Raw genomic sequence first — 17200 nt, 5'->3', positions numbered from 1 at the left:
TGTATAAAGATAAAGAGAGCCACTTTTTAGAGTATTAGAAACAAAATGTGTTTATTAGAGCTATGCTTTTAAGTAGTAGTGATCCAAAGCCCTAAAGTTCGTGATATTGTTGGTGCAGTGGTTTGGCTCACTACTTCAGAGTATTATAGAATTTGTGTCTAGTAATTGTACGTGTTCTTCACTGATAACCTGCAAAGCTCACGAGAGTTACCATCGAACTTGAAACGTGCCAAAGAAGCTTGAAACTTGAATACACTATACCAAAGCATTTTGCTACTGCAGATCGAATAGTTTTTGGGTTTTTTTAGCTTGTAAAATTTATGTTGAACTGCTATGCAAAGTGTAATGAAATCTTAAGAGAAATTTTATAATTAAGCCACCAGTATCCAGATTCCAGAAGGGCTTCCCTTCAAATCATCATTTTGGGGGTACTATGTCTTAGCTGACCATAATCATTTTCTTTGTGCTTCATTTAATTTTATAATCAAATCTTGTTTTTGACAGATTACCATGTCATTGAGACCCAGACTCATCTGAAAGTTTTGAAGGCAGAAGCAAAGTCTATCCATACAGACATACACAGTAAACATATGCCTGAAGGAACCGCCAGGAACGTTCCCAGAAATGGTAAAGAACCAAAGCTAGATCTTCAGCAGGTATAAATTGGTTTAGCTCCACTTAAGTCCAGGTAGCTAAACCAATTTACATCATTATGGTGTCTGTCCTTCACTGTTTACATCCTTTCCCACATTTTGTGAAGTCTTTTGTTGTATTACATCAGTCCAGTTTGATTAAAATAACTCTGCTTCTCACAACAGGCCATGCTGGAGACGCTGGATTCTTACACAGAGTCAAGTCCCACAGATTGTTATCTTTGAACCACATACTTATTTTCTACGCAGTTCTGTAAGTGAACAATTCCTTACCAAGACCATCAGATTCTCCCCTGCCTTTATTACACCAGTCTCATGACATTGCTGATTTCAGTGGTGTTGCACCGAAGTAAAACTAGAAACATATTTTAAAAGGGTTTCTTCATTCCTCTTTGTTGGTGTACCAGGAATATAATTTTATAGTAAAAAATTTTTCTGCTGTATAATAACCAGCAGAAAAACACTTTTTCTTGTGAACTTTCTAACTGGGTCAAAAAAGGGCTCTAGAGTAGGGGTGGAGTTTATGCCCAGTAGAACCCTCTATGGCCATGGTGTCCAACCAGTTCTGAAGCCACTATAGTGGCTACTGCTATAGCGAACTAGCCATACTCAACCGGCCAAATAGCTACATGTGGCTAGTGGCTATCATATTGGACATCTCGGCTCTAAGGTGATTGTGACTGCTAAGTTTAATAACACTACTTGGATGTCCATTCCAGATAACACTTGGCATGGCTGTAGACACTAAGAATGAGATTTTCAAAGCTGCCTGAAACATGCAGGCCCCAGATAAATTGGAAATGCCACGTATTAAGGTGGCTTGAAAATGCCACCCTAAGAATTTTGCAGTGTACAAATAATAACTTTATTCATTGATTTTTAAATACTGCCAAATTCTTTTGGATACATCTATATGAGGATAGTATGTCCCAACTAGCACAGTTGTTCTATGACTTATTTTTCTTTTTCCCCTGCAGTGTCTGTGTCCTTGTCGTTTCTACCCTCTACATGAGATATAAAATCAATGTTCTGGAGGAACGGCTAATCTCCATGGCTTCCTTTGTTGACTCCCATATTAATGAGTAAGAAGGCAACATTTATAAAGGATAATATGCAGTTTAGGCTATACAGTTCTCCTCTGTTTTAGGCATTAAGCTCTGCTGGGAACCTGTCTTCAAAACTTCATGATAATTGACAAGCAATTTAGGCTATGCAGTTCTCAAACTTTCTCTGTTTCTCAGGAGCATTGGGATAAAAGTACTTTAGAGACAATTCGGGTATAACCTGAATTTAAGCAAATTTCAGTTAATTGGAAGTAAAGTTTACATAGGATATTATGGTACAATCTAGAGTAATACTGTACCCTCCCTTCAAAGAGGCATAATTGAATTCCGCAGAACACTGACACTGGCTATTCTGAAGTGGAAATGTTTATTTCCAGGAAATGTTTATTTGCATGTACGTTGTGGGGAAGAGGGTTCCGGAAGGTTTGGGCTATCTTTACCTTCAAGAAACACCCATCCTACTGATCTAAAACCCTGATTTTCTGCAGCACAAAGGAAAGGAAAAAAATTACTCCCTCAATCTGAGCTACTCTGGCCATGGGCAACATAAATTAGAGCAGCCAAAGCCTTCTGAGGGCCACTTATAGACCATTACACAATTCAGAGAAGGCTGGAACTCCCATAGTTCTGGACCGTATAGGCTTGCCCTCACCACTGGAAATGAACACCACTTATGTCTGCTATGAGGTGTGCGTCCACTAGGGGAATTTTCCCATGATCCTTGTGGCCCAGTTAACCTCTCTCTTTGTTGCAGCAGCCTGCAGAGCTAGTTCAGGGGAAAGATTTGTCCCCAGTAGGGGTTTTCTTGCTTCATAGACTTAGGCCTGATCTACACAAGAAGGGGTTTGCTGGTGTAGCTATATTGGTATAATTATATTAGCACCTAGTAATAATTATATATTACTAGGCACATAGATTATTATAGACTAACCAATTAGCCCATCATAAAACGGGATTTTCAGGTCTCTCCTCCATGTCGGTCTTCTCTTTTGAGCCTCCAGTCTCTCGCTCTGTCTCTCTCTCTCTCCTCCTCCTCCTACTCCTCCTAGTGCTTCCTCATCTCTCTCTCTCTCTCTCTCAGCTCTCCTCTGCCTTCTGCCTCTCTCTTTTCTCCTCCCCCTCCTGCCTCTCACTCGGGGGACCATCGAGCCCAAATGGCCATTTGGGCTCCGCACTCCACATGCTACATGGTGAACACGGAGCCCAAATGGTCACTTGTGCCACTTGCTACCACACGGTGGCCCAGCTGACTGGCGCAGAAGTCAGCCGAGCGCTACTGCAGGAGGTGAAGGGGGGCAGAGCAGTGACGTTCACGGACAAGGGGCAGGGCCTGGAGCCGCTGTCACGCCGCACGTCACCAACCCGCCCCCCTTCGCCTCCCACCATGGCGCTTGGCTGACTTCTGCCCCGCCCCCTGGCTGTGTACATCACCACCCCGCCCCCCTTCGCCTCCCACCGTGGCGCTTGTGCTGCATGGGGAGCGCAGGGCCCAAACGGCCGCTTGCTCCCCCGGGGTGGCCCAGCTGAGCAGCGCAGAAGTCAGCCAAGCACCAAGGTGGGAGATGAAAGACGTGACTCAGGCAACAGCGCCGCCCAGAGGGAACAGCCAGCATTTCAGTGTTACAGACTCAGACATTGGGCTACTATATATATATATGATGAGAGGGTTTTTTGCAGATATCAGACACCAGTTTTCCAACTAAAATAAGCTATATCAGTTCAAGGACTTTTTGTTGTCATAACTGCATTGACACTAAGACTATGTCAGTATAGTTATGTTGCTAGGAGACTTCACTCTCCCAGCAAAACTTTTAAGCACAGACCTAGCTTTAAACTACTAAGTATATTAATGGGGCAAAGGGAAAGTAGATAGGAAAATACAAGTAATTTTGTTAGTGGATTAGGTTATTGATATTTACATTAACTCATGAATATTTATGTTTACTTACTAGTAAACATATTAATATGTCTATATTGCACTAAAAACACAAGAGGTCAGATCTAAGTACTTATTTCTAGTGCAGCCAATTGGTATTCAGGTAGTATTCAATACTTGAGCTGTTTGCAAGAGATCATGTTTATTCTGTCTGCTTCCAGTTGGGTATGCTGAACAAGAGTTCAAGAGTGCCCCATCGAGCCTCTGGCTGGTTAATCTCGGCCATTAGCAGCACAGTCCCAAATACCACGCCAGTAAACTCACATCTGGAGTTTCAGGTGACTTTTAAATAGATTCCCAGACCCCAAAACAATGGCCTCAGTTAATGGAAAAGGCAATACAAAATTGAGTAGTATGTGGAGAATGTGGTTAACTCTTTGCCCCCTTCAAATGAATATTCTTCATCCTTGGAAAAAGGCAGTGAGATACATAGCAGTATATTTATAAGCAACTCATTGACCATCCTAAGGTACCTAAGCAAACACAGGACCTGCTCCTCATTACCCCATCAAGTCCCCCTCCAGTCCTCATTTGTTAGCACCTCCTGTGGGTGTTTTTAAAGAAAAAACATTTATCTGCTCAGATAGAACAATGCCTAGTCACTGCACCAAAACCATTGCTACTTGTATTCATAGGTGGATATAATGGGGGAAAGTGACCAGATTATTTAGGGTTACATTCAGCTACATTCTCTCCATGTGTGACTACATATCTTACTAATCTAGCATTCAAAAATAGTTTATCTAATTGTAAAACAAAATGCAAACCTGCAGCAGCAGGTGCTATACCCGGAAATGTTGACATAGTCATCCAGCTGGAGAAGCACCACCTGAAAAACAAGCAGCCAAAGAAAGCAACACAAAGCAAAACCTAACACAAGGCGGAGTCCTAACCAGAATGGGTGGGCCTGTCTGCAGAGTATTGAAAGGAACCAATCTCTTGGACTGAGCTGTGTTAGACTTCTAACTCCATCTTCCCGCAGGAATCATCCATGACAGCCCAGTTCCCCGACAAAGCACTCTAAGTCACTTAGAAAAACTATTGCACCATTTAGAGTCCAATTCTGCTCTCAGCTTGTACTGACCGTAAAGACAGTATGTATCTATCAGAGATCAGAATTATGCTCTAGATTATTCATTTAAAGGAGTAGGAAGAGAATGATGCCTCATCCTTAACTGGAATGTCTGAAAAGCTGTTCAGACACTGATTTTTTCCTCCCTTATTTAGAGTTGTGTGAGACTGTTCTCGCATTATCAAACGACTTTGATAATGGAGGGAGGGTCATTCCAATGTGGGCAAACTTTTAAAGAAGAGAGACTGATTCTAATGAGCACTTTCTACACTTTTCTTTTTAATTTGTTTTGATCCATGTCATAAAAAGCAAGCATACTTTTACTAATAAAATACTTAAGAATTTCCATCTTGGTTCTGTTAAACTAGTCAAATGCAGTTTGAGGGCACAAAAGATATTACAGAAATACTGTGCTAAATAGTGATAGAAATGTAGCCGTGTTAGTCTGGGGTAGTTGAAGCAAAATGCAGGACAATGTAGCACTTTAAAGACTAACAAGATGGTTTATTAGATGATGAGCTTTCGTGGGCCAGACCCACTTCCTCAGATCAAATAGTGGAAGAAAGTAGTCACAACCATATATACCAAAGGATACAATTTAAAAAAATGAACAAATATGAAAAGGACAAATCACATTGCAGAACAGAAGGAGGATGCGGGGGGGTGGGAAGGGGGAGGAAGGAAGGTAAGTGTCTGTGAATTGCTGATATTAAAGGTAGGGAGAGTGGGATGTTTGTGAGTTAATGGTATTACAGGTGATAATTGGGGAAACTGTCTTGATAATGGGTGAGAAAGTTCAAAGACTTGTTAAGTCCTTGTCGGTAAGTGTCGAATTTTAACATGAATGACAGTTCAGAGGATTCCCTTTCAAGTGCAGATGTAAAAGGTCTTTGTAGCAGAATGCAGGTGGCTAAGTCATTTAGAGAGTGTCCTTTCTGGTTAAAGTGGCAAGAAACTGTTTTCTCTTTGTGATCTTGTCTAATATCTGTTTTGTGGGCATTAATCCTTTGGCGAAGTGTCTGAGATGTTTGTCCAATGTACATAGCAGACGGACACTTTCGGCACATGATAGCGTAGATTATATTTCTGGATGCGCAGGAATATGTGTTCTTGATCTTATAACTCACTTGGTTAGGTCCAATAATGGTATCAGCAGAATGAATATGTGGACAAAGCTGGCAACGGGGTTTGTTGCAAGGGAAGGTACCAGGGTTGGTATTAGTGTGGTATGTCCTGTGGTGGTTGGTAAGAATCATCTTGAGGTTAGGTGGTTGTCTATAGGAGACTATGGGTCTGTCTCCCAGAGCCTCTTTGAGTATGGTATCCTGTTCCAATATAGGCTGTAGTTTCTTGATAATGTGTTGGACAGGTTTAAGTTGGGGGTTGTAGGTGATGACAAGTGGTGTTCTATTGTTGGTTTTCTTGGGTCTGTCTTGAAGTAGATGGTTTCTAGGTATTCGTCTGGCTCTTTCAATTTGCTTTTTTGTTTCTCTGGGTGGGTAGTTGAGATTTATAAATGCTTGGTAGAGATCCTGAAGCTTCTGGTCTCTGTCAGTGGGGTTAGAGCAGATGCGGTTGTATCGAAGGGCTTGGCTATAGACGATGGATCGTGTGGTGTGTTCTGGATGGGAGCTGGATGCATGTAGGTAACTGTATGAGTCAGTGGGTTTTCTGTAGAGAGTGGTGTCTAATTTTCCATTGTTGATTTGTACGGTGGTGTCCAGGAAGTGGATCTCTCGTGTAGAATGGTCCAGGCTGAGGTTGATGGTGGGGTGTAGGTTGTTGAAATCTCTGTGGAATATCTCCAGTGTTTCTTGGCCATGTGTCCAGATCATAAAGATGTCATCGATGTACCGTAGGTAGAGGAGGGGTGAAAGGGGACGGGAGTTGAGGAAACGTTGTTCTAGGTCAGCCATAAAGATGTGCTAAATAATTATCATACTAGCAATGTTCCCATTCAAATCATTCATTGCTCACTATGCAAAATTTCTAATGTCCTCATCTTTCCTTTTCTCCTTCACATCTCATTCTTTTATTTAACAGACAGCCTGTGCAACGAGGTCTGGGATCCCATCTGCAAATTAATGCTGAAGCCTTCTGTGATGAACTAACAGCTAACCTCATAAAACTGGAAAAGGTAATTTACTGAGATGAATAATATTAGGCAACACTTAAATGCCCAGAGCTCAGGATACATGATGAGCACAACAGGTGCTCGTCAAATCACTGACATTTGTCTTTGCCGGAAGCACTACACCCTCCCAGATTTGCTTGTGTAGATCTTAGAGCAGCACCTCTGGAAGAATGTGAACCACCTTCCTGAGGTGAGACAGTTTTTGGACAATGGCATAAATTGACTGTTAAGCCCAAGCACATGTGTCAGCATATGTGAGTGTTTCCTTATGAGATCTCAAGGAATCAATTGCAATTTAATTACACTCAACCTCCAGTGATTTATTCTGCTGAAGATCAGTTAATGACCTTCTTCCTTGGCTAATTAGGCAATAGACTCTTGATTTTTACCTTTCTTAGTTGATGTGTTTATTCAGTCTGTTTTGCCCAAACAATAAAAGCTGCTGGAATTCTAGTGTCCCCCTATAAACTGAGTGTTTAACAACAGCCTATTACTGCTTAGTAACACAAGTGTGCCAGCCATTTGCTCCCTGCAGATAACCTCTTCTTTTTTCCATTTGCTACTTGCAGAACTAAATATATTTGCTAACCCCAGCTGGAAAATCAAACACAAACAAGACTAGGCAGGAAGTTATATTTTCACTCTGGTACATTTACATTTCAAGTTCAGTAAACTCATAATTAAAACTAAGGTGTTTTCATTTTTTTCCAGTGACCGTGCATATGAGTTGTATTTCTATGGTAATAATCCTTTATTTGAATTCCTACATGCTACAATCACATGAGCTTTTGTTTCTAAAATGTTGATAGCTAGCCAAGATCTTCAATACTGTTTGTTTTTCCAGAGCAAACTCTTCAGGTTGCATGTCACTGAGATGATTTAACATCACTGCTAGCTATATGTCAAAGGTTTCAGAACAACTTTGTTACCAAGGGAAAGGGTTTGATTCACTCCTCAGTGTAAATCTGGAGTAATTCCATTGATTTCAGTGTTTTCTAGGTTAAAAGTAGCAAGTGAGAGGAGACTGTATGGTAAGATTCAGAGACCACTCCTGCAATCTCGATTCAAGTGTACAGGCCCAATCATTTCAATGGGATGTCTCAGGGAAAGACTAATGCTTCAGTTCAGCAAGTACATGAGCATGTTCTAAAGTCTCATTGATTTCTGTGGGACTTGAACCTATGCTTAAAGTTAAATGCTTTGGTCAAGTGGGGTCTAAAGAATTGAACCTCTAAAGAGACCTTAACTCTGCTTGTTTGTTTTTCACAGTTGGATTGCTGCCAACTTACAATACAATGGTCCTAGTGTCCCCTGCACCTAGGTTGTTGCAAACCAACACACCTTTCTTAAAACTCAGGCACTGGCTCTCTTCAGTAAAGAGTTGCTAAACCTTAGCAAGTATCTAAGCTAAACACTATGAAATAATTAGCTAAGTGTAGTGTGACTTTTTTCTCTTACATTTTTTTAAATGATGACAGTTATTAGTCCTGGTACCGGTCCTTAGTACAGTATGTGCTTTCCTCTCCTCAACACATCTTTCCCATAGGCTTGCAAAAGTCTGGCCTTAGACATACTCTCAAAAAACCTGTTCAGAATTAGATCCTGTTGCAGTGACCAAAATGCTTTGAATTTCCTACTTTGAAAAACCCAAAGGCTTTTGATAAAAGTTGTAGCTGTTTTCTTGAGATTTTGGTCTTCTGTAAAGTTGCTCACCATTTTTCAATTACCCAAAAAGATCAATTATGGAAAAAGTTAATTAAATTAATTACTGAGTTTTTTTTCCACCTCTGTTGTCATGGAGTAGTCCTACTCCCTCACTAGCTCAAACTTAGTGGAAGTGTATGAAAGCTATGGAATTTACAAAAAAGTGCTCCTAAATCTCATTACCTCAGTCCCAGCTTTCCAACTGGGCTTGTACCTGGCAGATAAAAATGGATGTTGGAATAGTAAATATTTTATATGCAAAGTATAAATAGCAGTGCCAGAATTAACTGGGTCACCCAAACTTGCACTAACGAATGCTTTCTAATTGTGTGAATAGCCATTAAATTTATCTGAATCTTCTGTTCTTTTTTTTTAAGATACAAAACAACTTACAAAGACTACTTGAAGATGGTGATTGAAACCTTGACGTTCTGGGCTACTTTGAACCTCATTCTCCTGCTTCTGATAAGCAGCATCAGTGAACTCTGCGGGCTGGAGTTCACATTCCTTTTTCTTTTCTTTTTTTTTAATCTAACCCCACAATTAGACTGTGGCAGTAGCTTCTCCATCTCAAGACTCTAGAGAGTGGTTTATTCTTGTGCAATAATATATCTCTGTTTTCTGACAATCAGGGATTTCCATTGCTGGTCACATCAGTACAAACAATGTGTTTTTTTTTTTTTTAAATAGTTTGGGGCCAAATTCTGTTCTTGGTTACTCCAGTGTAAATCTGGAATAACTCCCTTTATCTCAATATTTTTCATTCACGTGGCTGTAACAGAGCAGAATTTGGTCCTGGATGTACAGCTACAGAACCAGCATGTGCAAATGCTTGTTGTCTTTTAAAGGGAGTCACCTATCCCAGTATTATTACTGTAGTTATGAATTAACACTCCATTTTTATTTTTCTTCTGTTCTGCCTCAGTTCCCCAACATCTACCCAGTTGTGTCACACCTTAATGACCAGTCTCTCCAAGGCTGATTCTGTGGGGTGCTAAGTGTGCTCTGCTCCTTATATGCCGGACTCTAAGCTGGTTTAAATCCACCTATCTTCATTCATTTAGCTGGTATTAATCTGGTATAGCTCCAGTTGACAGTCTAGCGAAGTCAGTGTGTGCCATAGGTGACAAGATCAAGCCCTGTGCAATCACTCACAATTTTTATAGCATACATATCCCACATGCTATGAAGTGTAGCTTCTGCAAACTATTTATGAGGATAGCAGCACAGTGAGCCACCTAAGCACTGTTTAAAATATCCATATATTTTAAATCTATCATTGTAACACTGTTTGCTCATGATGCCCTTCAGTGCTAAGTCCCTTTTCAAAGGGTCACATGGGGTCTTAGCTGTGCAGTTCTCTTTCCAGTTACCGGGAGTCGGAGGCTACGTCTACACTGGCCCCTCTTCCGGAAGGGGCATGTAAATTTCACGAGTCGTCGTAGGGAAATCCGCGGGGGATTTAAATATCCCCCGCGGCATTTAAATAAAAATGTCCGCCGCTTTTTTCCGGCTTTTAAAAAAGCCGGAAAAGAGCGTCTAGACTGGCCCCGATCCTCCGGAAAAAGTGCCCTTTTCCGGAGGCTCTTATTCTTACTTCAAAGTAGGAATAAGACCCTCCGGAAAAGGGCACTTTTTCCGGAGGATCGGGGCCAGTGTAGACGCTCTTTTCCGGCTTTTTTAAAAGCCGGAAAAAAGCGGCGGACATTTTTATTTAAATGCCGCGGGGGATATTTAAATCCCCCGCAGATTTCCCTACGACGACTCATGAAATTTACATGCCCCTTCCGGAAAAGGGGCCAGTGTAGACGTAGCCCTATAGTTATTTTGGTCATGGAAGATCCCACAGAGTCTTTCATCCTGACACAATGGGAACTGGCAATTTAATGAAAATACAATGATAGAAGCCATTCTATTGGAGTGAATAGAAGAAAAATAGGTGTGTCTCTTGTTACATTGTCCTGTTTGTTTTCCCAGAGCCTTAAATGATGAAGTAACTGGTGATTTTAACTCGTTGGTTTACCAAGTGGATTGGTTTTCATGAGGGTAGCATAAGATAGAACCTCTAAGTTAACAGATATTTATACATGCATTTTATAATCATTTCTGTGAAATGTATCTTATTTTGTTTAATAAAAAGTTAATTGATTTTAAAAGCTTACCATTCACTTGTACCTGCCCATTTACACACATGGCAGTTTGCTTATAGTATAAAACTAAGCTGATACAAGTTCTTTGCAATCAGAAATGTTGCTCTTACTGTGACTTTGTTTTGTGCCTCCAGAAACTGTTTTCAGATCTTCTTCCAATCCAATACATCAAATTATACAGTGCAGCTAGGGCCTGATGAAAAGCCCAAGAAGACAAAAGGGCCTCAAATTTTGACAGTTTTCTACCAAGTCATTTCCATTTATTATATACCTTGCACTTATAACAGAGACAACAAAAGAAGCTATATATACCTACAAAAATTATTTAAATTAGTGGTCTCCTTTTTAACGACAAGATCACTTTTTCAATTTAAGTGCAATGTAAGATCTACCTCAAACCCAAATACTTTTGCTCCGCTTCCTTCTTGCTCCTTTTCTGAGACCCCGCCCCTCTCCATCCCTTCTCCAAGGCCTCACCCTGCTCACTCCATCCCCCTTCCTCCCTGAACCTCATTCACTTTCACCAGACTGAGGTTGGGGGATGGGAACAAAGGGTTTAGAGCTTTGGACTTAGCCCAGGGCGAGGGATTGAGAGTCTAAGAGGAGCTTTAGGGTGCAAGCTCTAGGAAGGAGTTTGGGTGCAAGGTAACACACATTTGGGGCAGGAGGTTGGGGTCAGGAGGGAGTTCAGGACTGGGACAGAGATTCAGGATGCAGGCTCTAGCTGGGCACCACTTAACTGAGACAGCTTCCAGGTGGTGGAGCAGTGGGGATAAGGCAGGCTTACACCTGCCCTGGCCCTGTACCTCTCCTGAAAGCAGCTGGCCTGTACAGCAATTGCTCCAAGGTGCTATGTGTTGCCCCTCATCTACAGGTACTAAGCTCATTGCTTCTACTGAACACGGTTCCCCATTACTGATCAACGGGAGCGGCAGGAGTGGTGTCTGCAGGCAAAGACAGCATGTGGAGACACCCTGTTCTTTCCTTCTCAGGGGCTGTACAGACATGCCAGCCGTGTCCAGGAGCAGCAATTACCACAGGGATAATTACTTCAGCCATGACAGGTTAGGCATTTTAGAACTCACTCCTCAAAGAATTAAATTTAAGTGTAAGAGCGAAATGAAAATTATGAAATGCACAGACCAGTCAAAAACGAAAAATAAAATACTTTGCAAGCAGTAACAACATCCACAACCCACTTACGTGTTGGGTCACAAGATGAGAGTGAAGAACTATGTATGTCTGTCATTCTCACAAACACACACTATGTTTGAGAGTGACAGAGATTTGCATTGCCAAGCTCCCTACATCCTCTTCTCTCTGTGTGGAGATAGGGTACAGAAGTAAGGGGAGGGAGGGACATCCTGACATCAGCATCCCCCAACTTCTCTCTCCCACACGCTGAATAGCAAGCAGGAGGCTCCCGGGGGACAGCTCCAAGGCAGAGGGCAGGAGCAGCATGACACTGTGTGAAGAGGCAAGTGAAGTGCCAGTGCCTGATAGCTTCCTGGCCAAACCAATCAGGGTCACCTCTCAGAGGCTCCAAGATCTACTAGTAGTTCTCTGAATTCCCAAAGGAATCCAAAAAGGATCTAAGTGATGAAGGTGATTTAAATCATTGTGGGACCTTAGGCCTTTGCCAGTTTTTTGGTTGCATCCAAGTTTGACTGGAGTAGTTTCTGTGATTAGTGATTCTACATTATGAAACACTGTTTAAAGTCTTTGTATAATTTAGAGGTTTTGAAAATTTTAATTAATTCTGTTACTGTAAAGTGATTTTGTTTCCTCTGAGGGTGCGTTTAACCTTTAAATTAGATGTTATCTCTGCATAGGAGATTTTCGTATTCCTGTTTTTTCTTGTGTCTTTGTATGCAAAAACCATATCGGGCTCAGCTGTAAGCTACCTCTTCATCCAGTTTTAAATTCCCCTTTAAAGGCTTTTTTTGTGATGATAAACTTTTGTCTAATAAACTTTATATCTAATCGGGCAATCAGCCCATGTTTATATTCATAATAACACACCAGTTATTAAAATAATTTAATAATGGGAACATGTTAGCAGACAAAATTCTGTAGCAGTCCTCAAAAGCGAGAAATTCTGAAGCACCATGTGCTTGTGTCACTTCACAGCATGTCACCAACAAGATGGTCAGCACGAAGTGATGGCATTAAACCAGTTGCACAGCATTTGGACTCAGAGAGGCTTTCAGTGAGTCTGAATCTCTTACTCTCACAGCACAGGCTCAAACTGACCTTAAGTCAATTCAGCAGTATACATCTAAATCTGAATGCATTTTAATGTTGTCCACGTGGATGAAGCTGCTAAAAAGATCCACAACACTAATCTTGTAATTGAAGCACGTAATGCTACATTAGATGTTGAGAGGGACAACACTGAATGACTTTTTAAAGATATTCAAAAGATTTGTGATCAGTGGGACACAATCCTTCTGAGTCCAAATCAGTAGCACAGGGTACTGACATTTCATCTGAGTTTTCAACTAATCGCAACCTAATATCTCAATCTGATGCAGAAAGGCACTATTGAGTCAATGTTGGGGGGGGGGGGGTTGTTATTGACTCCATCAAATCTGGTCCTCTACTTTGATTTGAGTCACTGCAACAAATTTGTACCCTTTTTGGATTCCTTTGGGAGTTCAGAAAGCTAAGTGATGAAAGTCTATATTCAGCGGCTGAACAGTTTCAGCAAAGATACAACAAAATTTCAAGAGTTCTGTGATGAGATAGTCTTCCTGAAACGTATATATTCCACCAACTTTAAATTGGACTACAAGCCAAAAGAACTGTTTCAAAAAATATTAAATCTAGGTGAATGCACATTTAACACGTTAAAACAAGTAAACAACTATCGTCATTCTGCAATGGGACAAGAACATTTGAATGGGCTCACAGTGCTTAACGTTACCAGTGATGTTGCATGGAAATTAGATTTTTCTTCAATTATAAATGTGTTTGCACACAACAAAGCCAAAAAAGCATTGCTAAAATGAAGAGTTTTTTGTTTGCAGTGGAAACTCACAATAAAAGTTACATTTTTAATAATCATGCTATTGGTATTATGACTTAAATGTTAATAAATAAATGTCTCAAGTGTTCATTTTAATATATTCCTTTGGTTTTACTATGATTCCATGGATGAGAAGTTAGATACATCAGGGGCCTGGAGCTGCGATCTCTACACTTAAAGGCTACACTGCAGGCTTCTTCTGCAAGAAGCTTTTTGCGGAAGATCTTTCACAAAAACTTCTTGCACAAACGCATGTCCACACTGCAAAAGCGCATCAGAAAAGTGATGTGCTTTTGCGCAAGAGACCGTCCAGACTGCATGGACGCGCTCTCACAAGAAAGCTCTGATTGCCATTAATGGAATAGCCACCAGAACACCTTTGCTTCTTTCGATGGTTTTTTGGAGCAAAAACAGCCTCTGTTTCCCATCCACACACACCTTTTTGCACAAGAGTTTGGGCAAAAAGGAGTTATTCCTTGTAGAAAGAGGAATACCTGTACTGCAAAACCCCCTCTGTTCTGTCGATTCACTAAGTTTTCTTGCACAAAAACATGCTTGAGGTGTGGACCCTCTGAGTTTTTGTGCAAAAACAGCTTTTTGCACAAAAACTGCAGTGTAGATGTAGCCAAAGTGGCCCAGGACTCTGTCATTCTCAGAGATGGCCTACATGGAAACATGTACAGTATTGGTGCTTAAGATTACTTCAAGCCTTTTATCCCATTTGGAGAACCCATTTCAGGTTGATTGGTTTTCCCACAAATACACCGCTTAGTGAAAAGAACACAAGGTTTGTCTCTCCAGCATGCTGGAAGTTAGAGTTCCATTCCTTAAGTGGACACTTCAAAGCCCATCCAAAATTCAGAGAGGCAGAAGTTCTACTGAAAGTACTACTTTCTTCTTGTGGCTATAAAGTTTCTGGGAGGGTCTTTGATATTTACTTAGATATATAAATATCACTAGTTGAGCAAACTAATAAACAAACCCCTTAAGAGAGATCCACACAACTTTTTTCATCTCACTTTCCCAAACAGGAGCCAAATTCTGCCCTCATTTATGAAGTTAGTGGCATTACATAAGTACAATGGAAGGCAGTAACTGAGTTCCAGGGAATTTAATGTATGAGATAGGCAAAAAACTTCCTTATTCAGAGACTGACTCAGCCCCTGTGACAAACTCAGATACCCTGGAGAGCTGTCCTAATGTGATTCCATGGAGGATTCCTGCTGAGGATTATGACAGTGGAAAATTGCCAAAACACTGGATCTCCCCAGTCATGTTTCCTTTCAGCCTAACATAGCCTGGCCCATCCAATGAAGGCCCCATGGAACATGAGAGTATGCAGTGAATTTGAGCACCTGAGTTTGCAATATAAAATGTGTGCCAATGCTGGTAATAACTTTCTCCCTGATGTTACTTGGAGAGAGGCCACAACAGAGATTGTACTACATTTTGTTGACCCTTGAGACAACTTGAAGTATACTTAGTCAAAAAAATCAATTTTTTAGTTTTGTGCTAAAAATGTTTGGGATTTGTCAGCAGATCAAAAAGTGTTTCAAGCTGGCTAAAATAACAGTGAAAATATGTTTGCTTTATAACCTTTTGGGTCACGGTTGTTGTAGTGCTTGTTTGGGATGTGGGAGACCCAGTTTAAATCTCTTGTTTGGAGCAGTATCCTGAACTGAGCACTCTTAACAACCGGGCTATACACTATGGGTATGTCTACACTACCCCCCTAGTTCGAACTAGGGGGGTAATGTATGCATACCGAACTTGCTAATGAAGCCCGGGATTTGAATTTCCCGGGCTTCATTAGCATAAAGCCGGCTCCGCCATTTTTAAAAGCCGGCTTGTTCAAACCCCGTGCCGCGCGGCTACATGCGGCACGGGCTAGATAGTTCGAACTATGTAGCCATTCCAATCTATCTGTACACCTCGTTCCATGAGGCGTACAGATAGTTCGGAATAACTACATAGTTCGAACTATCTAGCCTGTGCCGCGTGTAGCCGCGCGGCACGGGGTTCGAACAAGCCGGCTTTTAAAAATGGCAGAGCCGGCTTTATGCTAATGAAGCCCGGGAAATTCAAATCCCGGTCTTCATTAGCAAGTTCGGTATGCATACATTACCCCCCTAGTTCGAACTAGGGGAGTAGTGTAGACATACCCTATGTTAGGAGGAGTTGCTTTGAATCTCTACTGTTGAAGCTGGTCCGCTTTTGGAACTTCTTGCATATTCTTGGACAAAACAGTGAGAGAGCGAGCAGAAGAAAATGACTCTAGGTTGGTGATGATTAAGACATTCACCTGGGAAAGAGGAATGCTGAATTCAAGTCCCTTCTTCACAGAGGATATTTAAGCTGGGGTTTCCTAAATCACACACAAATACCCTAAACCACTGGGGTACAAGTTATAATGGGAGAAACTCCTTGGCTACGTCTAGACTGGCATGATTTTCCGCAAATGCTTTTAACGGAAAAGTTTTTCCGTTAAAAGCATTTGCGGAAAAGAGAGTCTAGATTGGCACAGATGCTTTTCCGCAAAAGTACTTTTTGCGGAAAAGCGTCCGTGCCAATCTAGATGCGGTTTTGCGCAAGAAACCCCCGATCGCCATTTTCGCGATCGGGGCTTTTTTGCCCAAAACAATACCGCGTTGTCTACACTGGCCCTCTTGCACAAAAGCATTTGCGCAAGAGGGCTTTTGCCCGAACAGGAGCAGCATAGTATTTCCTCAAGAACACTGAAAATCTTACATGAGATCGTCAGTGTTCTTGCGGAAATTCAAGCGGCCAGTGTAGACAGCCCTTCTGTCTTACTTTGCTGGCCTGCAAAATTTTTTCCAGGGGGGCGAACTAAGTGGGTCAAATTCACAAAGCCTCAGGTCAACTAATCTGCACGTTTTGGCAAATTAACTTTGTCCAAAAAAAGTCATAAGCCAGATTTCTATGTGCCAAATGTTGCCTCTGATGTGCCCACATGGTTCCTGTTTAATTCAAAGGCAGCCCTGGGGCCGTAAGCAAAGCACAGCTCAGGATGGGAAACAGACTGTCACAGTCTGTGTTCAAATACATCTGAATAACATTTCTAAACGTGGTGGCTGTGTCTAGCCTGCATCCCTCTTCCGTAAAAGGGATGCAAATTAGACATATCGCAATTGCAAATGAAACGGGGACTTAAATCTTATTTTAAGAGGGACAAGGGATCTTTCGGAAAAGGCTTTATTTTCCAAAAGATCCGCGTCTAGACTGGTGCTTTTTTCCGGCAAAGCTCCGAGCCGGAAAAAAGCGGCAGCCATTTTTATGCTAATGAAGTGGGGGAGATTTAAATCCCCACTTCATTTGCAATTGCGGTATGTCTAATTTGCATCCCTTTTATGGAAAAGGGATGCAGTCTAGACACAGCCGGTGTATTTTAAACCAGTAGTTTCAATTTTTTTTGGCAGCCCAATTGAAAATAGATGCTTG

General features: G+C 41.4%; 1 protein-coding gene across 6 annotated transcripts in view; it reads left to right on the top strand.

Annotated features, from left to right (window-relative positions):
* Positions 1-9243, top strand: part of GRAMD2B (GRAM domain containing 2B) — a 63598-nt gene extending 54355 nt beyond the window's left edge. For all 6 annotated transcript variants that reach the window (XM_075931926.1, XM_075931931.1, XM_075931927.1 and 3 more), the window contains 5 exons: positions 505-627; positions 819-906; positions 1631-1735; positions 6769-6862; positions 8941-9243. In XM_075931926.1, the coding sequence (XP_075788041.1) occupies positions 505-627; positions 819-906; positions 1631-1735; positions 6769-6862; positions 8941-8982 (452 nt within the window). In that variant the 3' untranslated portion in view covers positions 8983-9243. The remainder of the gene's footprint in view (positions 1-504; positions 628-818; positions 907-1630; positions 1736-6768; positions 6863-8940) is intronic.
* Positions 9244-17200: the final 7957 nt, after the last annotated feature.

Source organism: Pelodiscus sinensis, chromosome 6 (assembly GCF_049634645.1).
Source record: "Pelodiscus sinensis isolate JC-2024 chromosome 6, ASM4963464v1, whole genome shotgun sequence".
Taxonomy (NCBI): domain Eukaryota; kingdom Metazoa; phylum Chordata; order Testudines; family Trionychidae; genus Pelodiscus; species Pelodiscus sinensis.
The sequence above is the reverse complement of the archived record's forward strand: the minus strand, read 5'-3'. Positions and strand labels throughout refer to the sequence as shown.